The following is a 23,148-nucleotide window of genomic DNA, read 5'->3' on the forward strand; positions in this document are numbered from 1 at the left end:
GGCCAGAGGGGCACCTGTGCTTGCAAGACTGCTCCACCTTACTTCTATCTTTGCCTCCATCTCTTTAGCTCAGAGAAAAAGGAGACAGCATTTGTATAGTGAGGTCACCAGCATGATGGCCAGTGTCATCACTCTGCCTGCTGGGCCCTCTAACCTGTCCTCTCTTTGTACTTTGAACTCTGTCATTTCTCTTCCCACACCTGCACACTGGCTTCTATGCCCTTCTTCTGTGTTCCCATAACATCAATATCTATTCTTTGTCAGGTGCTCATCTTTGTCAGATATCCTTCAAAGTACTTTGCTTCCATGACCTGTCTTAGTTGCTCCTCATCATATTGCTTGGAGGTAATTGTTATTATTATTCATATTTTATGGGTGAGGCAATAAATGATCATAAATACATGATGGGCTGTATGTCATGTAGAAGGTATTCACCATTTTCGACAGAATGTTACCAAATAGTAAGCTGTCAATAAATGCAGACCAGCATTGAACACAACACAAATGCCCTAGCGTCAATTAAGAAGTATTGCAATGGGGCTGCCCCCGTGGCTTAACAGTTAAGTGCGCGCGCTCCGCTGCTGGCGGCCCGAGTTCGGATCCTGGGCGCGGACTGACGCACCACTTCTCTGGCCATGCTGAGGCCTCGTCCCACATACAGCAACTAGAAGGATGTGCAGCTATGACATACAACTATCTACTGGGGCTTTGGGGGAAGAAAAAAGGAGGAGGATTGGCAATAGATGTTAGCTCAGAGCTGGTCTCCCTCAGCAAAAGAAGAGGAGGATTAGCATGGATGTTAGCTCAGGGCTGATCTTCCTCACAAAAAATAAATAAATAAATAAATAAATAGTTTCTCTTTAAAAAAAAAAAAAAAGAAGAAGTATTGCAACGCAGTATCAATGCTATCACCTTGGTGGCCATACTTTTAACAACTTGATCCTGAACCCTAAGACAGATGCAGCTCCTAAAACAGCACAGCAATGTTTGATTACCGTGCGGTCATTGACAGAATCCAGATTTTACTTAAAATGTGTTCAGAATATTTTTGGTCTGTTAATTTTTATAGATAGTTTTTGTATGAAACTCTAGATTCCTGACACTATGTCTGAGAGATTCGCCACTCTGTCTCTTCATCCATAAAATGAGGCCAATAATGACACATACCACACCGACTTGATTTAAAAGCTCTAAGTAAAGTGATTTATTATGCAAACACTCTTATTTTGGTTTCTACAATTAGTTTGATTGTTCCAATAAAAGCTAGACATACTCTGAGCTGGTTTCCTATAGAACCAAACATTCTAATGTGACAATCTTGATGCAATGGACTCCCAATTGCCTGAATAACTTCTCAGGATAGCTTGGTCTGTTTTCTGCAGGTGCCAAAGAGAGCTGATGTTCATTGATCATCTTCTATGGGGAGGCTGTAATTGGCAGTGGTTAGGAGTGTGGGTTCTGAGATTAGGCATATTACCTTATTCAAGTCATAGCCATGCCCGGTACTGATCATCTGACTTTGTGACGGACGGTCACTTCTGGTCCCCCACCCCACACTTGGGCATGATTCTGGGTGCTCTGTGAGTCTCAGATAAGGAGATTTACAAGGAGGTACATGGGTATTTGTATGTTTACTATCAGAACATAGAATCTGCTTTCATTGCTGGTCTGCTTGGGTCTACTTCCCAGGTTCCCTACAGAATGAGCCATATAGAAAGTCCACCAGAAGTTCTAGGGGGAGAGACAAGGACCAAATTCATGCAAGAGACTTTGGAACTCACAATAGGACAGTAATTACAGATGCTGACTCTGCCTGCCCCAGTGTCAGTTGAAGGAATTTAATACCTTTCATAATTAAAATCGCAAAAGCAGAGAATTTTACATCTTTGAGGTACCATAGTGAATCTCTCCATCTTCCTCAGTAGAAACAGTTACAATGGTCACAATGTCCCAAGGCACTGAGACTGACAGCTCACTCATTCTGCAGATATCGTCTGAGTTTACGATCTTGGAAGTGGCCTCTTGGGAATGGGAGTGATAATCGCTTGACCCTTCACACACTGCATAATTAATCCAGTATATCTGATGGCCGTTTCACCTAACTCCTGCTGTTTTCATTATCCCTGTTCTCACTGTCTTGCCCTCAGTTGAGAAGACTGATTCTGGTGAATTCAGAATAGTACCCTGTGGAATAACAGAGCGAGGAAGTGCTATTTTGGAATCCTGGACTCGTCTCTTAGTAATTATGGGACCAAGGGCCATTTGCTTAACCTCTCTGGGCCCATTCCACTTTTGTAAATTTACATCATGATTTCAACTTCCCTGAAGCTTGGAGGACTAGATGCAATAACTAGTGAGAAGCTGGGGACATAGAGGAGAGCCTCAACACATACCTTCCCATCTCCTCTTGACGAGCGCACTAGTACACATTTTTCACATTTCTTATGTGTCTCTGGGTGTCTGGGAATTGATTCTTGATCAGCATGATATGCTCGACCTTCTATGACTAGACTCCAGCCTGTCTGTCTAGCATCATTTCCTGCTTTTCTCTCCTGGATCCATTTAGCTTAGCAATATACCAGTGATTATATTTCCCTGTGCTTTATTCATTTGTTCACGTTGTGTCTTTGTTTGTGATGGTTCCTGTGCTTGCCATGCCCTCCCTTCATCCGTCTCCACCTGCCTAACCTTTCAAGATTCAACTTCAGCCTCACCTCTTCTAGGAAGCCTTTCCTACCTACAGTCTCCCCATGGTTGTGTGTGCCCCATCACACACTCATAGCATCCAAGGTTTCTTCTAGTATGACACTTACCACTTTTCACTGCAATTATGTGTTTGTATTCCTAGTTGCTCCAACTTGAGTATATTTTCCTTCAGGTGGGGACAGTGGATGTTAATCTCGGGAGCTCAAGTGTTTACCACAGTGACACGCAAAGAAGAAGTACCAAATATAGAGTGATTAGGATCATGATGATAAACGGAACTGGACTGACTCCAGTGACTTGCTGAAGAATATAAAGAAACCCAATGGGACTCCCAATCATAATACTTCTAATATGAAAATATAGTTCTCTAAAGTCAAATAGATCAATAGCAACAATGTATACATTCAGCCAAAATGCATCATAGGCATTAAGGTAACTTAGAAGATGGTTATGAATTATTCAGAATCAATATATCAACTTATCTAATTACTAATGTGTTATTACTTTTTAAACTTCTAAATAGGTCAAATCTGTTGGTGATGTAGGAATTGACCAGTTTACTAAAGAAAATGCCATCACTAAGTACATCAGTGAGAGGATTCATATGGAATTCCTACCAATAATAATCATAAGGACTAATAGACTGTGAGTTTGTTGTACTTTATGGAAGGCAAAGAACTATTCCCCTTTATCCTCACACTTGCCCAATGAGGGCAGTTAAGTCCCTGTCCAAAGTGCTAGAGCTGGTGAGTAGCAAAGGCTGGACTTGACTCCTTGACCCCAGGCCATTCCTATAATTGCAAGTGCACTGAATTTTTATGGAACTCTGTTGCTTTGCTGCACAAAATGGAAGTAAAAAAAAATTACCTCACAGTGATTTTGGAGCAAGCTGAATCAAAAAAGTAGCTTTTAAAAATTGCTGTTTAAAATAGGCTTATAAACAGAAAGGAAATAAAACAGGGTTTAGGAATCAGGAATGAAAGCAATGAGCAAAAAGGATTGTCTGATTTTCAGTTACACAATTTGTACTTGTCTTCTGGACCATGATAGAACAGTTGAATCCTCAAGGGTCGTTAGCTTAGCCCAATGATTTTTAAACTTTATTATTTTTAACCAAGAAATTGTTTTTCAATTACTATGCAGAACCCCTCATATAAATCTGCTGTGAACAGAAAGGCTCTGGTGAAGTGAGAACCTCTCCCACAAGGTCCCTCTCTTGCTGCTTGTGACACTCTCATGACTTTTCAAAATACTTATCGAATTCCACTGCTCTATTCTAACCCTCAACCCAACACTGACCAACTCTCCTTGTTTGCTCCCTCTGGTCCTGAGCACCCCGGGTGATATGACACTCCTGAGGCAGTCAGCCACAGTAGGGCAGCATTAATGCTAGTGACCTCATCATCAAAGGAGATCAAATCTGCTGTTGAGTGTGAAGGGGGACCAATACACAATACCTTCTTCTCCCCAACTGAGTGCTGAACCAATTGTAAAATAAGACAAAATAATATGACAAGTTGGAGATCAAACTAGATATGAAATCATTTGGTTTATATCTTTGATTAAGGGGGTTCCCAGATATTGAACTCTAGGAATAACTACTTATACCCAGGAATTGCAGTGCTAGACAGATGCAGGCCTTACTTGCAGACCACCTCCTCTTCCAGGCTTACCCAAGGGCCGACAATGGAGATGAAAGCCTCTGAGAGAGGACTTGCTCTCAGGAAAAGAGGACAGGAAAAAGCCCAGTTTCTTATCCAAAAGTCATCATTTGCCCAGTAAGTGGGCAGAGAGGAACCAGAAGCGTTATGCTAATGGTGTCCCTCCACGTTGAAAACACATCAGGAGTGGAAAAGTAGTGTTCTCACCCATAACATGAGCCTTCCTAGAACTTCAGTCTATTGGCTCTAGCTCCACTCAGTGGGACCTTATGTGAGAAGCTCCTGCCTGATAGCCTGTTAGAGTGCTGAGGGCAGCTCTCCAGCTCACCACGACCCTTCATCTTTTCTAACTGTCACTTTAGTCAACCACGTAGATGGATTGCCTACTATGTGAAAGTATCTGGGAGCAGAAGATGAATAATATCCTGTCCCTGATTTCCAGGAGGGGAGGTGGGGGTACAACAAACTCATAGAGGGAGAGAAACACAAAACCAAGGTTACTTCTTATGTAGCTGAAGCCACACAGATTTCTCTGTGATTGCTCAACAGTCGCTGGTGGGGTCCTTTGACCCTGGAGCAATGTATAGGTGGAGGGCAGCACGCACGTACATGTAGACTGGAGCAGAGGCCTGGGTGGGAATATGGATGAGACCAGGGACTGTCAGACCCTCCCCCACTCCCCGCCTACCTCTCGGTCCAAGACTTAAGGGGTCCCACTCCCTTTTCCTCCTCCTCCAGTAAACTCTGTGAGATGTCAGTGAGGGGACAATAGGGGCAACTTTGGATCAAGTCGTATTAATATGAAATCACTTGTGATTTCTGTATTTTAACTATTTTTGGTAAAAGATGCTTGTAGTCCAACTCACAGCTGGTCACCACAATCCGGTGTGTTGGGACACAAAACTTGGGGACTGCTGACTAAGATAGTAGCAATTGTTGCTGGAAATTAAATTGTTGTCAGGTAACTAAAAGGCCAGAAAGTTAAAATTGTTTTCCTGGATCACAGCTAGTTAGTCCCAAAGCTAAGGCTAGTACAAGCGGGTTTTGATTCCCTTTGTAATTTATAGACCTGATTTCTTTTTAAAACCTGGGCTCTAACCTGGGCGGGAAGCTTAGCTCTTCTGCTTCTTGGAGGTGTGATACTTCCTGAAGCTCAGTTCAAGGAGTGAACTGAGCATTAAGACATAGAGTGTGTGGCTTCCAGCGCCAGACCACGTCTGAATTGTTGATCCACCACTTGCTTGCCACGAAACCTGAAACAACTTATTTACCACCCTGGGGTTCAGTTTCCCACTCTATAAAGTGGGGATAAATAATTGTACTTATTTCATAGAGTTGGCATAAGAATTAAATGATTCATACATGTAAAGCACTTAAACGATGCTTGACATTTAATAGGGTCGAGTCATAAAAGCCAGCTGTTCATTAATGTTGTGGTGGTTATTATTACTATTTTCTTATTGCCAAAAATGGGATAATAGTGAAAAACTCACTGAATCACCAAGAGGAGGAATCCAGGGACCAAAAAATAGTACCAGGCACACAGCAGTCATATCATGAATAGCAGCTACCATGAATAGAATTTCCAGATTTTGAGGTCTGATAGAGCTTGCATTTCTTTTTCAAATAAACATCCAGAATATGAAAAGCCAATTCCATTTATGCGTTTTCCCATGATTCTAACACAAAAGGTGTACCGATATTTCTATACCAAAATATGTCTTGCTTTTATAGGCATGTTTGATTAAGTGAAAAGTTATCAATGCTTATCACATGCCAAATAAAACTCAGACTGTGTACGTATTTCTTATAAAGTATAAATAAAGTGTTTTTATGTAGGACATAAATATCTATAGTATGATTATTGTGGTAACCCAGCAAATTCAAATCCAAATTCCAAAACTGTGTGAAAGCCCCACCATTCTCAAGTACAGGGAGATGAGGGTAGTTTTGACTTTAAATCCAGGCCTATGTTTGTCAAGTCTATGTTGTTGAGACCCATAGAGGATGCTACAATTCATTCATTCAGTTTATGTATTCATTGAATTTCTATGTGCTAGGTGTTTCAGATTCAAACACAGATTCAAAGACAAATAACACACTTTTTATACCCTCAAGGTGTTCATAGAGGGTTGGCGAGAGAGATATACAGAAATAATTGTGGTCTAATGAGTAATGTGCAAGGGACCCGAGAGGAGGCAGTGGTTGGAGAAGCTTCAAAGAGGAGATGGCATTTGACCTGAGTCTTGGTGGTGAGTTTCAGGCAGCAAGGGGATAGGCCCTTCAAAGGAGAAAAGTGGATAGAGCCGTGGTGTGAAACAGGAGGCAGCAGAGACCCTGGAAATGTGACCAGGGCTTAAGGCCTTGAAGGCCATGCTAAGGAATTAGATCTTGATCTTGTAGACAGGGGTAACACTATAAACTGACTTTCATACTCTGCGCCACAGATGGATGGTAAGACCAGAGCAGCGAAACCCATTGGAAGGATATTTCAAGAATTCAAGTGAGCAATATTGATGACTCAAACTAGGGCAGAGGCAAGAGCATTCTAGAGATAAAACCTCCAAGAACTTATAACAGATTCTTGAGGTGAGAGAGAAGTCTGGAGTCTAGGAGCACTCCCTGACTTTCTTGGGTATTGGGCAAAGTGGGTCCACTAACGAAGACCAGAGGGAAGAGAAGGATTGACAGTAATAAGCTCGTTTGAAGATGCCTTTGCGACAACAGGTAAGCTTCCACCAGCAGTTTGGAGCCCAGGGCAGGAATTAGATTTAGAGATGTGGATTCGAGAGGCATTTATATAAAGGTAGGATTTGATAGCAAGCTTCACTATCTCTGTCAGGTAATGAATGGAATAAAAAGCACAACTTCCTAACATTTAATAAGTACTTAGTATAAACCAGGCACTCTACTAAGCACTCTGACTTTATTATTATCCCTACTTTCCAGCTTAGGAAACTGACACTTCTGATGCTAAGGGACTAGCTCAGTCACACTGATAGTGAGTGGCTGATCCACGAGCAAGGTATAGACTCCAGATTCTGTGTTCTAACCAGACCACATCCCTGCACAGCTCCCAAAGGACTTCAATTAAGTTAAAATCCATTTTTAGATTTCTAAGTGGATCGCTGTTGATGTTTGAGCCACATAATCCGTAGACATGTTCCCAGAAGCCATCAATGGGTGTGTCCTGAGTAAAGTTTCTTTTAATGCACACTGACCTTACACTGGGATATCACCTAAGTCTGCATTTTCCCTGAATGGCTTTGTTTAATCCTTCACAGCAACCCTGAAAGGCCACGTCATGACTCCCCCCACTACAGATGATGTACCTGTTGTGGGGTGGGCCCCAGCCAGGAGCCTTCCACTGTGAGTTCACGCACAGCCTAATGTTCTGCTTGCCCTGCGTGAATCCTATTGTATTATTTAGGGTTTCCATTCCAGACTGTCGAAAAGGGGGATTGCTAAAGTGTTCTTTTTTTGTGCTGGGGAGATTGTGCAAGGCTTTTCAATCTACTTCAAGCAACTCTAATAATGGTACATGGGCTCTTCCACACTCGCTAAGCAGGCCGGGAGGGCCAGCTAATGGGATTTTCTGCAGCGTATCACTTACTTTCTAAAAGTCGTGCTTTTGGGTAATTTATGGAGAACAAATTTCGTCTTGTTTTGTTTTGTTTGTAATAATCTCCAGCTGTATGTTTTTTCAGAATTTCTCTTTTGAGTCACATTTTGACTTCATATTATCTTAATAATCGTATTAAATCAGACTTATGAAGATTCTCCAACATTTTCTTTATGTCTCTCTTGAAAAATCCGTGTGATGTTGGGGTCTAATTTTAAAAGTCAAACCTAATAACAGACTTCATAGTTTCCTTGCCCTCTTTAATGGATCCTGAAGCATTTTCAAAAGGAGGCCTTGGTGATAAGAAGATGCTATTATGAGCAGGTGGCAGGACCAGAAAATGGAAGGTTTAGGGCTGCTTGGAGCAGACTGGGGACTCATAGCTCCTGGATCTGATGCCCTTGTTAATCCCCTGTCTGTTTTCATTTCTGCTTAGTCACAGCTAATGGAGGCACTGCAGGACTTAAGTTAATGCCTCAGCCAACGCAAGCAGACCTAGTCGAGCATCTGTCCTCTGCCGGGCATGGTTTACAGAGGTACATGTGGCATACTGAGAAAGGACCGCCTTCACTTAGCACCTGAACTTGAGACTCATTTCTGCTGCGGGCAAAGCAGACTGACCTTGTACAACTCATTAGACTCTTTAAGCCAGTCTTTTGATCTATGAAATGGGAATCAGAGTTCCTATTACTTACTATTTGGTCTAATTAGAAAGAACTTCAAGGCATGATAAGGATACAAGCAAGCAACAGAAATGTCCAGAGCATTTTCTAACTTGAGAGTGTGTCTTTGAGTGTTTTCAGGACACACATGCATATATTAAATTCATATATATACGCATATGCATTTGGAAGTCTTCTAGAAGGATCTACAAGAAATTATCGGACTCTGGGGAATGAGATCCTTTATATTGTTTCCTTTGGTAATATTGAGATTTTTGCCATATCTATATTCTATTTTTAAAATTACAATTAGAATATCTGCCTTATATGGTGCTTGTTGAAGATCAAATGAGATGAAGTATGATGCAAATATCTATGTGCTTCGTAAACAGTGGATTCCTTCTTGCTCCATAGACCTGGGGAGTCTGACACACTCTGCTATACGTAAGCTGTGCTAGTCTTTCTACAATTGTACTGACTTCTCATCTTAACATAATGGGAAAGATGAGAAATGGGAATATGTGGATTACCCTGAGTGCCTGGTGAATACAGATGTTCTAGCTGACTGAATTGTATGCTTATGAAATGGAAAAGTCTTTTGATTCCAAACCTTGTTGAATGTCTCTCTTAAGTTCAAATCAGAAGGGACCTGGTGACCTTGTAATGCAAAGCCAGGTTTCACGTGAGGCCCTGAGGAGTGAAGGGAGCTGCTGAGGGTCCCTCCAGTTAATCAACTGGAGGTGGTGGTGCATTGCCCAGATCCCAACTTCAGGCCTGAATCTCTTATTCTTCACACTGTCAGGGATGATAGTGGCCAACAGCAATTGGCCAAGTCCCTTTATGGAGATTGCCCTGTCTGACAGAATTGCTGACCAAAGTCACACCTCCTCCACAGGGGTAACCCACATCCAGTACTGGTCAATGCATGGGTACAAAGACCTGGCCCCTGCTGCAAGGCCAGACAGCTCTGCAGGTCCAGAGCTCCCCATGGGCTGGACTAAAGTCTCTGTTGTGACTGCATGACAGTACAGTGCAACTCCTTCCTCTGTCCTATCCTGCTCTCCCAAAAAGCGTTGCTCCTGAACACACATCCCATGACTTGAAGGCGTATTTCTGTCTTGGGTCTCTTTTCTAGGGATCTGACCTAAGACTAGCTCAGAACTAGGTGACAGCAGACCTGACACTCCCATGTAGGTTTCCTAATTTGTAGCACCTTACATCACATGTGACCCAATCATCATGTTGCAGTGGTTAGAGTGAATATAATTACACCCATCATTGTCTGCCTTCATGGCAACTTTGGGAGCATAGATGAAATGCAGGTGGATATTGACCCCATCAGACCTGTCCTGCCACCACTGACCAACTCAGCCCTCTTGAATGGCAGCAAGGAAAATAGAAACCAAATGAGGCAGGAGGCTGCCACATCACCAGATACACAAGTCAACTCACAAAAGCCAAGAGAATGGAATTCCACCAACACTCCACCTGGAGTTCCTTCCAGCAGGACAGACAAGGCTGCATGGGATCATGAAGAGTTATTTACTTCCTCCCCTCACAGCCACGTGAGCAGTAGATAGACAGCCATGGAATTCTCCAGCGCACAACTCAGTACCTCTCTATTTCTGCTGCCCAAGCCTCTCCACATGGGATTCCTTTCCCTGTTCTCACAACAAATCCCTCCTGAAATTCACCCCAAGACGTCCTTCTCTCTTCAATTTACAAGAGTCAGAACTGTCCTGTTACTTCTTTTCCATCATGTCTAGATCTCCGAGTAAATTGTAGACTTAGGTATTTTTTCCTCATCAGACAAACCACATTTGTGTAATTCTGCTGGTTTAATGCATCCTACAGCTACAAACAAAATGTAACAGACAGACATTCTGACACTGCATGCTCACATTCAGAGCCTCTTACAAAATGCACTCTCAAGATTGATCATTTAACCCCACAACTTCTTTTGATTTTACAACAAGGTATTTTTCTCCTTTTCAGCACTATGTGCTACTCACGCACCTACTAGGAGGGTTTGTCTAAATTCCTTATCTCCCTGTGAAAAGGAGCCCACCTCTGTCTGTCGCCATGGCCTCTTCTTATGGTGTTGAGGGAAAGAGGTGTGTAAGTGGGTGTCATCAGTTGTCACAAACCTGTGAGGTCAGTGCCATCATCATCGTCTTCATCATCATTTATTATTATCATTATTATGATTATTATTTAAATTTGAACATGATAGGACAGAAGCTTGGCAGATTTCAATGGTTTTCCCGCACAGAGGGCTAGGGAAGACTCACACTCTCTCTTTTCTTGGAATCTTGAGCTAAGGACCAGGCCGTGTGTGACAGTCTTTCTAAACTCTCTCAGCTTTCGTTTCTCATTCCCCCTGCAGGCGAGCTTTTACGTGCCCTCCGAGAACTGCATGCAGCACGCTTACAAGTGGCACCGGGAGCTGTGCTTCCTGCTCTTACACGCCTACCGGGGACTCCGTGCCTACTTCCTGGTCATCATGAGGGACATCCCAGAGCTGCCACACATGGAGCTGGGTAAGGGGCTGGGCGCAGGGGATAAACCCCATCCCAGTAGCCGGCCTTCCCCTTTGGACTAGGGCTTAAGAAAAGTCTGCCTGCTTTTGTAAACGTCACAGGAGCAAGCCCTGTTTCAGGTAGGTTTTTCTGTACCCTATGTCATTCCAGCAGGAGACAATGCTGGATGAGCAAATGCAGGAGGAAAAGACAGGAGCACCTTAAGGCACATTCATTCTCTCATTCATTCATCCACCAAGCATTTATGGGACACGTACTACACACCTGGTGCTATTGGTGCATAATGTTAAGCTGCTTTCTAAGGGAAAATGCTTGTTTATAGCCTTTTCTTAATTAGGCTGTAGTTATGGGATTACAACTTACAAGTGTATAAAACAATCCTAAAAAAGAACTTCATATCTATTTTTTAATTTGGATGATTATAGAAACCCCTTAGTAGCCATTCATTATATTTCGTTTTCTGTGGATATACTGCTTCTTGCACATCATCAGACGTCATGGAGATCATTCGGCCTGAATCCTTCTTGATTGACAGATGGTGGAACCAAAGCTGAGAGGTGACTTAGGGTCACACAGCAATATGTGGCAGAACCATGACAGGAGCACAGAGATCCTGCAGTGACTCCCGGGGCAGGGTCGTTTATATCATGTCACATTCACCTACAGCAGGAGATGCATCATGGTTCTGCTCCAAGTCCTCTAATGAGGCCCCTTTGCCCCTAGAACAGAGGCCAAGTCCTTAGCCTGGTATTCAAGGTTAACAACAGAATCCAGCTGGGTGCCTCAACTTCCCTCCTTGTCCCCTAGTCCTCACCTGCTGAGATAATCACGGCTTTGGCGGTATTAAGGCCTTGTACACTGTCCGTTACTGCACTGAACACACCACATAACAATGATTCCTTTGCATGTTTCTCTTCCCTGCTAGACTTGGGGTCTTTGAGAGCAGAGCCCCCTCAGATCACCCATATGCAGTGCCTGGGATGTAGGGTGAAGGAGGAGGTGCAGTGTTGTTGATGAACTGAATTCTGGTGCATCTTACCATCTAGCTTTATCAGCTCTAACACCCCAAACAGGTCCTGGGCTCAGGCACTACTCTTTGAATAGCACATTTGTGGAGTTGCATTTTTTTCAGATTCAAATGTTACGCCTGCAATAAAGATATGCACAGATCAGAGCCAGTGTACAGAGCTCGAAGGGAGAGTGGAGATGGTGCAGTAGCAGTTGGCTTCTTGCCTTCTTTTCACCCAAAGGAACTGAGTTTATGTGTTCATTCACTCAGTATCATATTTTTATTGAGATCTACTATGTGCCAGACTTTGTGTCAGACACCAAGCACACAGCCGTGATCAGTATGACAAAAGTCCATTATGCCTGCTGCATTACACAGACCTGAGTAGAGCTGCAGGGTGGATAGATGTGTGCTCATCAGACTGTTATCGAGGATTGTAAGGTGTGGAGAGATTGCTTCCACTCACCTGGACAACAACAAAGCTGTATTAGAGACCATGCTGTGGTCAACTTCAAACCACTGACCACACATCATGGAACTAGAGGAAAGTTCAAAAACAGGCAAAACTGTGAACAGTAAGTCACAAATGGCCAGAGGCCATCAGGCTCCTGCTGCTGGGATGGCAGGACTGCAGACTCCTCTTTGGGTGGCATGGAGGATTGTGATGATCACTAATACCAGAGTCAGTGGAGCCAGGCAGTCAGTGGAGCCAGTCCATCTCTCTGGACTTCCGATCATTCACCTGTATGATGGAGGTACAAATCCATGTCCCATATGTGTCATACATATGTGTGTGTGCACACACGTACCCGCAAAAGCAGAAAAGAACGTGGGATCACTTTGAACCGCTCAAAGTGCTATATGAATGTGGGGATCTACTGTTTCTCAGAAACGCATCCATGAGACGATGTTGACCTTTATCAAGTGTGAAGTCACAGGGCTGCAAATCAGGTTTATCCTCTTTCTTTATAAACCCCTTTAGGCAGTTCAACTAGGTAGAAGGAGAGTCCCCATGAGCTGTGTTTCTTTAACGCCAACTTGAAACCAACTGCTAGATTTCAGTGTGTGTCCATTCAATTGCACTTTTTTCTCCCTAGAGTCCCTTGCTGTTGAAGAAACGCTTTCTCAGCTGTGCTCAGAGCTACAGGTAATTAGAGAACCAACTCCTGGGGTCTGAATGGCAGTAGTTAGACAGGGCAAACATAATTGCTTGTTTGATATAGAAATCGGAGATGGAAGACAGGACTTGTAACCTCACTCTAGATCTTAAACTGAAGAAATAATCTCATATCCCATTACCCTAAATCATTAAGTGTCTTTTAGACTGCTACTGTGTGTCTAGCTCTGTGCTAGATATTTTGGAGAAACTAAACAAGGTAACAGGTCTCTGTGTCCCTAGAGCTCATACTACATTTATTCATTGGTCCATTTCCCATCCATTTAAAGGGGGGGTTAGAGACCTTGCATCTGTGCTCAGACGGCTTCAGATATGGCAGGAGGCTAGCTTCAATGACGATGATGGTGAGGAGGAAAACAGTAATGTGCATTTGCCAAAAATCCATCAAGCAGGTATTGAGAATATGTGCTTAATAAATACGTGGCAAATGCATATTATTGTTATTTACAGTCTCCGGAACACTCTCACATCCCATTGCGTTGGATGGTCTGGCTTGGTACTATTATCCTTCTATAACAAGAGGCAAATTGAGATGGAAGGGAACATGGTAGCTCAGGTGGGTGACACAGCTAATCAATGCCAGAAGCAGGACTCGTGAGGCTGTCTCATTGCAAACTGACATCTCTGTCTTTTAAACCAGTGTTTCTCAACTCTGGCTACACAGTAGAAAGACATTTGGAGCTTTAAAAATACACCCTTGCCTGGGTCCCACCTAAGTTGGTTGAAACAGAATATCTAGGGGTGGAGCTCAGGTATTTATATTTTCATTAAAAGCTCCCCAGATGAATCAAAACTACACTGAGATATCACCTCACACCTGTTAGAATGGCTGTCATCAAAAAAAACAAGAGACAACAAATGCTGGTGAGGATGGACAAAAGGGAAGGAACCCTTGTGCACTGTGGTGGGAATGTAAACTGGTACAGCCACTATGGAAAACAGTATGGAGGTTCCTCAAAAAATTAAAAATAGAAATACCATATGATCCAGCAATTCCACTCTGTTGATGTATCTGAAGAAACGAAATTACTATCTCGAAAAGATATCTGCACCCCTATGTTCATTGCAGCATTATTTACAATAGCCAAGACATGGAAACAACCCAAGTGTCCATTGATGGATGAATGGATAAAGAAATTGTGGTATACACACACACACACACACACACACACACACACAGACAATGGAATATTATCCAGCCATAAAAAAGAAGGAAAGCCTGCCATTTGGGACAACATGGATGGACCTTGAGGGCATTATGCTAAGTAAAATACGTCAGACAAAGAAAGACAAATACTGTATGATATCACTTATATGTGGAATCAAAAAAAACAAACTCATAGAAACAGAGATCAAATTGGCGGTTGCCAGAGGTGAGGGGTCAGGGTGGGGAAAATGGGTGAAAGTGGTCAAAGGTACAAACTTCCAGTTTAAGATAAGTTCTGAGGATGTAATGTACAGCACGGTGACTACAGTTAACAATACTGTATTGTATATTTGAAAGTAGCTCACAGACTAGATCTTAAAAGTTCTCATCACAAGATAAAAAACTTGTAACTATGTGAGGTGATAGATGTGTTAATTAACCTTATTGTGGTGAACATTTTACAATATATACGCAAATCAAATCATGTTGTACACCTTAAAGGTACACAATGTTGTAGGTCAATTATAGCTCCATAAAACTGGAAGAAAAAAATTTAAAAAAAAGGAAAGCTCCCCAGATGAGTATAACGTGCAGCCAGGGTTGAGACGCCCAGCCTCAGACCATGTCATCAAGTTAGCAAAACTCAGAGTTATGGTGGACGGACAGGAGATGCCTATGAGAGGGCAGGATGCAGAGATGGGCATTGGGTACTGAGGGGGGGCATTAGGGAAGGGTCTATGGGGGAGGTTCCATTTGATATGAGCCTCAAGGAAGGGGGTACTTACCTGTACAGATAATAGAGGCACTGCCCATCATAAAAAGTTGGGGCGGCAGGCTACATGTGAGTAAGACAGGAGTCCGTTTACAGACTGTGTAAGGGAAAGATGAGGCTGGCAAAAGACCTGGAGGCCAACACGTGGGAGCGGACACTCCCTAGGCCTGGACACAGTAAAGGCAGTGCACCCAGTGGATAGCTAAGCAGACCACAGGCCGTAAGGCTCCAGATGGGGGCAGCTCTCCGCTCTTCCCCTGAGTGCACGTGAGGCAGTGCCACTGTGGAAAGGGCCCACAGGCTTCACAGCCACACTGGCCTGGGCTCAGATCCAGGCTCCAGCCCTTCTGCACATCAGCTGCATGATCATGGACGTTGCTCAGCCTTTAGGGCCTTGTATTCCTCATCACATATTGGGGTTGTTGGAGGAACCACGAGAGCCCGTGAAAGGACCTTGCTGAGTGCCAGGCTCACGGTGTCTGCTCTGCAGAGCTGGCCTCTCCTTCCAGGCCTGGTGGGGCCCCAGCTCCAGACCAGAGAAGTGGGCTCGTGGGAGGCACAGTTCAGCATCCAAGGAGAAATGGCTTTAATCTGTAAGTTATCAGGTATCTAGTTTTAGCAATTAAAAAAAAAGAAAAACACACACAGTCAGCTTTCCAATTCACAGTTCACCAGGTCAGGTTGAAGAGCAGATTGGCATCTATTTGTCACCACACTCACCGTCTTTCCTGCGTAATGGTTTGAGTCAACTTTTGCTGGACTGCAGGGTGTAGTCCTGAATGTGCCAGGCTGGCTGTCCAGTTTGGGCAGGCCATGTCCCCTCTTGGTGGCTGGTTTCCCATGTGCAAAGGAGCTATGACGGAATGAAATGAGCTTGCGTGTGCACACAGTCCCAGCACCGCTTGTTAACCCTCTCCTGATGGACGGGCCTCACGGGCCTGTGGGGGTTGCAGATGGGACACAGATACGTGCGTGGTTGTGGGACCCCAGGAGGATGTGTCGCTGATGCTAACTCTGTCTGTGAGGAGGCAGATGCTAGTGGACGCCAGAGAGGAGGCTGCGTTGGAGCCAAGCCTCGAGGGAATGAGGGAGCCTGACCTTTTGTGCAGGGGCAGTCCAGTCAATGGAGGCTGGAGGCAGAGGGTGCAAGGCTGTACTTGTGGGTCAGTGAGCAGGGATCCTGGAAAGGGAGGCAGTGGGGTGACTGAGGCTCTGGGTGGAGCCTGGGCTAACGATGAAGGGGCCTGCTTGCCCTGCACGGTACAGAGCTTGGTGTAACCTCCCGGGTTAGTGAGAGCCATGAGGAAGGAGGGTGACAAGATCATTGTGGGCTGTGTGGAAAAAGGAGGGAAAGAGAGTGCATCTCAAGGCAGGAAACAGTGGTTAATGGTATTCACAGCAAAAATAATGACAGTGCCAACTTCCATGTACTGGATGCTGGCTCCCCACCTGTGATGCACCGGGCACTGCCCTCACAGCAGACCTGCGAGTGCAGGGGGATGCACATATATGTCCCCCATTCATTTTACCATAAGTGGACACAGAGGAGTGTGGCTTCCTTAAAGTCCCTGAACCACCAAGGGGTGAGCCCGTGGTCTGAACCCAAGGCCATTCGCAAGCCACTGCAATATTGATGCATCTGGAGCCTGCAGGGGTCCAGGTGAGAACCCAGGCTGCCAATGAGTCTGTCAGATATATCTCATGAAGGGCCAACGGGTTGCCTTCCTTTTTTGGCTCCTGCCCGGAGCTGCAGGGATGCTGCCCCCGGTTTTGAGCAATAGTGTTGCCCCAGGTTTTATGTGGTAGAAAGCAATCAAATTAGCTGCCTGCTGCAGGGATGCGGCTGGGAGACAGGGAGGGAAAGGGCGAGTAAGGTTGGCGTCAGTCTGCTCCGTGGTTTGCTAAAGGGCAGCCTGGTGCTTGAAGTGGAAGAAACAAAGCCCCTTCCCCAACGCCTCCGAAAGGCGCGCCCACAGCTGGCAGAGCGTTTAGAAGCAGAACATCGCCACCTAGTGGCCAACCCCCACAGGGTCGCGAATGCTCCCATCTCGGGGATGGATGGGGTTTCAGGTGATTTCAGACAATTTGTGAACATAGAGCTCTACGTGATAGAGCAGTGCAGATGCATCTTTACCCCACGTGAATCGTATAAACATAGATTAAGCACCTACTCTGTGCCAGCCACTCTATTTGCTGGGAATGCAGCAAATAGAGACCTTCCCAGGACTAGCAGCCTAGTGCGAAACAGATTTGTTCACACATAAGGCAGAAGTTGCCAATAGGGTCAGCGCTAGACCGGGGAGAGTAGGGCGAGGGAGCTGTGAGAGCACGGGAGGGGTGCGGCAGGCTCTGTGTGAGGTCAGCGTGAAGGCGGGAGAACACGGAGGAGAACACGGGGGGAACAGCCACGCAAAGCCCAGGGTAAGATGCGACCTGACGGAGCCCCGGCGGCGCTTGGGGCCCGCGATCGCTGCAGAGGGGAGTATGTGAAGCCGGTTGTGGGGGGCCGGGCTGGAAAGTTGAGTTAGAGCAGATGATGAGGATCCCTGCTGTGTAGCCTGATTAGTAGAGGGATGGGGTGTGCTCTCTGCAGTGGATGGAAAGGTTCGGATGCAACTCGGCTGCGTACTTTGGAACAGGAAACAGGTCCACCTCATGCTGAGTATCTCCCGGAAAGCAATTACCAATTTTGTTTTAAAATACAGCAAGATAGGGTTTCTTATCATTCAAAAGATTCTTCCCTGGTTGCCCCCATAAACTTCTGGGAGCTCCCAATTGTTGTATGGTCTTTCCCTGAACTGCGCCCTCCTGCAGGAAATACTAAAACACTAAAAACAGATTATCAGGCATGAATGAACGGCTACCCATTGGAGGCAGCCGGGTTTTTGCTTGTTTTGCTTACTTGTTTATTTTTTCCAACCCCCTTGCCAGAGAGTTTTTAAATTATTTCATTTAAGCCTGAAAACATCTTTTTGAGGTAGTTCAAGAGGATGATCCCATTGATAAGGACATTACAGGCCTTTTGCCTGAATCCTGGTTTTGGTCCTAGGATGTAGATTTTATTAGCCTTGTTTCCTAGCAGAGGAAACTAAAGTTTTAGAGAGTGACTGTCCCCTGTGATCACTGAGGCCTCTTTCTCCCTGGCCAGCCACAGTCCCTGGCACTATTCCTTTTCAGCACAAACTCTAGAGGGAGACTCAGAGCTCTGATTATTTAGAACCCTCCCAGGGTAGCTAGGGAGCCACGGAGCTCAGCTGGAGGCAACTCCTTTGAGTACCATCCATTTCTCACTCTAATTTTAGAATTTCTCAAACTTTAACGTGCATATGAATTGCCTGGGGATCTTGTTAAAATGCAAATTCTGGTTTGATCCCGGCTGGGGCAGAAGGTTCTGCATTTGTAACACGTCCCCAGGAGACAGTGCAACTGGTACTTCCGGACCACGGTTGGAATAGTGTCCAAACTCGGAAACTCCACTAGAGGGCGCCCTTCCTGTTTCCATCCATCCTTGGGCTCCTTCGCTATACTGTGAGGTTGGGCACAGAGTCGGACTCTTCCCAGCCTGGACTTCCCTTCCCCAGTGTGACCCTCTCCAGCTGCAGGACCCCTGGCTGCATTCCAGAGCATCCCTACTGAGGATCAGGGCCTTGGCAGCAATGCCTGCTTGCTTTCAAGATCCTCTCCTCGAATATGGAGGCCCATAGGCCCAGAGGGACCTGGATACATCGTAGGGTTGCTCTGCTTACAGGGATCTCTACTGTAAATGCAGCTTCCTCAGTGGCAGAGGCCTTCCCTGATTCGTCTTTTGTTTTGCACGACATCCCACACAAAGCAGGCTGCAGTGGGCACGGAAACCAAACACATGACAACTCGCACTATCCTGTGTAAAGTGGATCCCATTCACCCACAAGAGGGCCTGATTGCTAGCGATGGCCATCAAAGCAATGAGAGTGTGATGCTCCTCTCGCCCGCTCCGGCCCTCCTCCACAGGCAGTATTCTAGTCCGTTTCCGGGACAGAGCAGTGTTCTCACCCAGTGCCCTTCTCCATGCTATTGCCTCTGCCTTACTCTCCCATCTCACCTGGTTTTCATTCTTCACATAATCCCAGTCAGCCTGCGAGGCCCAAGCCAAATGCTTGCTTCTCAGGGAACCAGCTGAGACCCTGGGACCTGAGGACTCTCGGTGACCTCCTCTGTCCAATGGGGCAGCACTCTAATCCAGCCATTGCTCACTGACAAAAAATGATCTGTGGCACTTTTCTCCCCTCTCCACTGAGCCATGAGCTCCTGCCTGGAACAGGTTGAGTTCTATTTATATTTGCAGCCTGCTACCAAAACATACTAGGTGCTCGATAAGTATTTGTTGAAGCAACTATGAAAAATGAGTCTCCAGATAGCATCAAGTAGAGAATAGTTCCCCAAAGTAATTGTCAACCCAAGTCAAGCCCTCGAGTTTCCTTGAATGGGTGAATGTCTCTCGGAAAGGCTTGAAGTTTCTTCCATCCACGTCACACTTGGTCCCGAGTCATGTAAATAGATGAGCTTGTGGAACTGTTGTTGAACATTGATGAAAAGAGCCTCTGAGCATCTGAAGGGAAAAATGACCCATAAAGGGGATATTAGGTTAGTTCTAAGCCCGATCCTCCAGGTACATCCCGTGAATTTGAAGATATCTCCTGTCTTTTGCATCAGTAGGTGGGTAGAACAGATGTAAGGCATGCTGTTGTGGGATAGGAGCAACCATGCAGGTCTACACAGGGTGTAGTAGGGTTAATGAGAGGCAACATAGCATGATGGGCCCTGGAGCTGGACTCCCTGTGTCACTGGCTCCTGTGTGATTATTTTCTGTGTAATCTTGGGCATGTTTATTTAACCTCCTGGTGCCTTGGTTACTCCATCCATCAAACAGGGGTGTTAATAATAGCACCTACCCAAAAGGATTAGTATGAGGATTAAGCAAATTAATTTCTATAGAGCACTCAGCCCAAAGTGACTTGTAATTTTCAGTGGTCATTTTGCCATTGTAATTATTAGACACCCTTTGTGTATTCAGAAAAGGCCACCTAGATGAGTGACATTGAGCTAAGATCTGAAACACAAGTGGATACCGCAGTGTGTGTGTGTGTGTGTGTGTGTGTGATTCCAGACAAAGATGATGACATGTACGATGGAAGGGGTTGTGATCCAGAAGGGATTTGCAACCCTGGCTGCACATTAAGACCACCTGGGAAACATTTTAACAATTCTAGTGTCTGGGCTATAAGCTCAGAGATTCTGAGATGGACCAAAACATCTGTAGTTTTATGGTCTCCCGATGATTCTAACGTGCAGCCAGGATTGAGGAACACTGTGAAAGAACATGGCTAGTTCAGGGAATGTGAAGCAGACTTTTCTGATCCGATGCTTGCTTATCTTGAAGACACAATGCAGGTGTCACCTCCTCCAGAAAGCCTTCCATGACTCTTCTAGAGCATTCAGAATATATCTCTGTCACAGTATTTTGTAGGTATAACTGTCTAAATAAATAGCTATAACTGAATCATATGTTTCTTGCAGGACTGGATGTATTTATCTTCGGCTCCCCAGAGCTCAGCACACCCCTAGCACATAATAGACACTCAGTAAACAGAGCAAGGGGGCAAGGGGGTGAGAAAATGAGTCACTGAATGAAGGAGTGTGGTTAGAGCCCAGCTGAAAAGCATGGGAGGAGTGGCAAGGGTGAGTGGCTGTGCACTTTATCTGGCAGCTCCACCTGAAATGGCATTGAGTGGGTCCACACTGCCTCCTTGTTAGCATGAAGGGCCTCTCCTTGGTCTCATTGGAGAAACTCCTCCACGCCCATCATCTGTAATTGCACAGGCCCAGGCATCTGTGAGAGTAGGAGAGTCCTCTTGCGGCTTAACTAGAAGCTTCCTTAACTTTATCTGGAGCCATTTCTGTAATCAACCAGGGGAAAAAATAATTCTCCCCAAAACACATTTAATGAATAGCTTTTCTTTTTCTCCCTTTCACTCTGGTGGCTGAGCTCAGAATTCATGCTGTGTGTGCTGATACTGCTGTAGTGGAAGGAGGAGAGCTGTGGGTGACAGAATGAGAAACCCAGTCAGGGAAGTCCACTTATTGAGGAATGGGCTGCTTCTTGTTGGTGCCAAGTCACTGATTTATTCAATGAGGAGTTATTGAATTCCCACCATCCATGAGCCACTGTGTAGGTACTGGGAATACCAAGAAGGCTAAAGCTCTAAATGCGGGCAGGAGAGATGTAGGAAGTGAAACAAGCAACGTATGGTTAGTGGTGCCATGAGAGTGGCCTGTGCAAGATCAAGGAGACTTCAAAGAGAGGGAGGTTCATCTTACATGTGCATAAGCTCGTAGAGGGAGCACAGGAGAAATTTCAAAAGAGTCATCAGAAACAAAGTGGACTCCACTGACTCCTTCAACAGTTACCTCGTGAAGAACGGACAAGCCCAAAGTGGTGATGAGAGGGAGAAAGGAGATTGGAAGATGAGAGGAGAAGGCAGTCCAAGGAGAATGTGCAGCCTGATCAAGGGCCTGGTGCTTGGAAATAGCTGAGTGTGTTCAGGCCATTGTGAGAATGTCAGTGTGGCTGGGGCGATAGGCAAGCACTGGGCCGGAAGAGAAGGTAGCCAGGGGGTAAGGCAGAGAATGTTGTCGGGGCCAAAATGGTGCCAAGTGCTGGTGCAGGAGCTTGGCACTCATTAGTGAGCGTAACTGGTTGGAGAATCTAAAGACGAGCCACTACTGGTCCATTTGAAAGCCTCCTTCCAGCCTGGAGATTTTCCAGTGGCTGCCCACATCCCCCACTCTCACCAACCCAAGCCTTATGTTTTTGCCTCTTAACACTTTTGGCCATGGATTATGGGACTGAACCAAGAGTGGGCATTCCCTGTTTGATCCCTGCCTCCCAATAGAGCCAGTGCTATGAGTAATGTTTCCATCAGAAGGAAGTAAGGGTCGGTCTCTCATTTTGGAGTTTTGTAGCTTGTGTAGTCATCAAAGACTGATCTATCCTCTTGGAAGAAGCAGCTCCTAGATGCTACAGTTGAATGATGCCCTGTATCTGGAAGCTTGTCATTAATTATAAAGTAACAATATCCAACAATTAAAGAACCTTACTGGGTGCCAAGTTCTTCCTCTCCTCTTTTTCTTACTCTTAGATGCCTCACTCCACCCAACATGCCTTCATCTAGCATCAGCCTTTAGTCCAAGAATAGCAAAAGCAACCTCCATACGTTACATCCAATAAACAGTTATTTGCTTTGCATACTCATTTTACAGATGAAGAAACTAAGGCACAGGGCAAAGAAGGGGGCAGTGATGGGTTTAAAATGGCTGTGGTTATGTGTCCCTGCTGCGTCTTTCCTGACAGAGATCCCCATCACTCTTAATTGTTAACCCACCTTCCTATCTCCTCCACTGAATCAGGCTCCCTGAAGGCAGAGACTCTCTCTTATTTATCTTTGTGTCTCCATTTATTCTAAGCATGTGCCTGGGTCATGGAAGATGCTCACTGCACGCCTGTTGAATGAATGACAAAGCCTAGAATTCAGCGTCAGGCCACAACTGGCTGCCTACCTCTTCTCAGAGACTTGATCTCTCTTCTTACCTCTCCAGAATTGAAGTTATCCCTCAAACAGATGGCTTTCCTTAGTTCTAAACTGCAACAATCCAAAGTTTCCCCCAAAGGCTCAGGCCCTCTTTAGACTGGCTTCTTCAAGTTTCAGTCAAGGTGAACTGGTATCCTCCTTAAGAGATGTGGAGTGACGAGAGGAGATGGTGGTGGGGCTATTTAGCACGCACCATGTGGAAATCACCTGACTAGTTAGATGCT

General features: G+C 45.2%; 1 protein-coding gene across 1 annotated transcript in view; it reads left to right on the forward strand.

The window, feature by feature from the left end:
• Window positions 1–23,148, forward strand: part of FAM135B (family with sequence similarity 135 member B) — a 168,159-nt gene that overhangs the window by 115,075 nt on the left and 29,936 nt on the right. Inside the window, exons 7-8 of the mRNA XM_087447415.1 lie at window positions 11,038–11,191; window positions 13,298–13,347. Of these exons, the coding sequence (XP_087303541.1) occupies window positions 11,038–11,191; window positions 13,298–13,347 (204 nt within the window). The remainder of the gene's footprint in view (window positions 1–11,037; window positions 11,192–13,297; window positions 13,348–23,148) is intronic.

The sequence above is a fragment of the Ceratotherium simum genome, chromosome 23, assembly GCF_057802395.1.
Source record: "Ceratotherium simum simum isolate JZ-2026a chromosome 23, ASM5780239v1, whole genome shotgun sequence".
Taxonomy (NCBI): domain Eukaryota; kingdom Metazoa; phylum Chordata; class Mammalia; order Perissodactyla; family Rhinocerotidae; genus Ceratotherium; species Ceratotherium simum.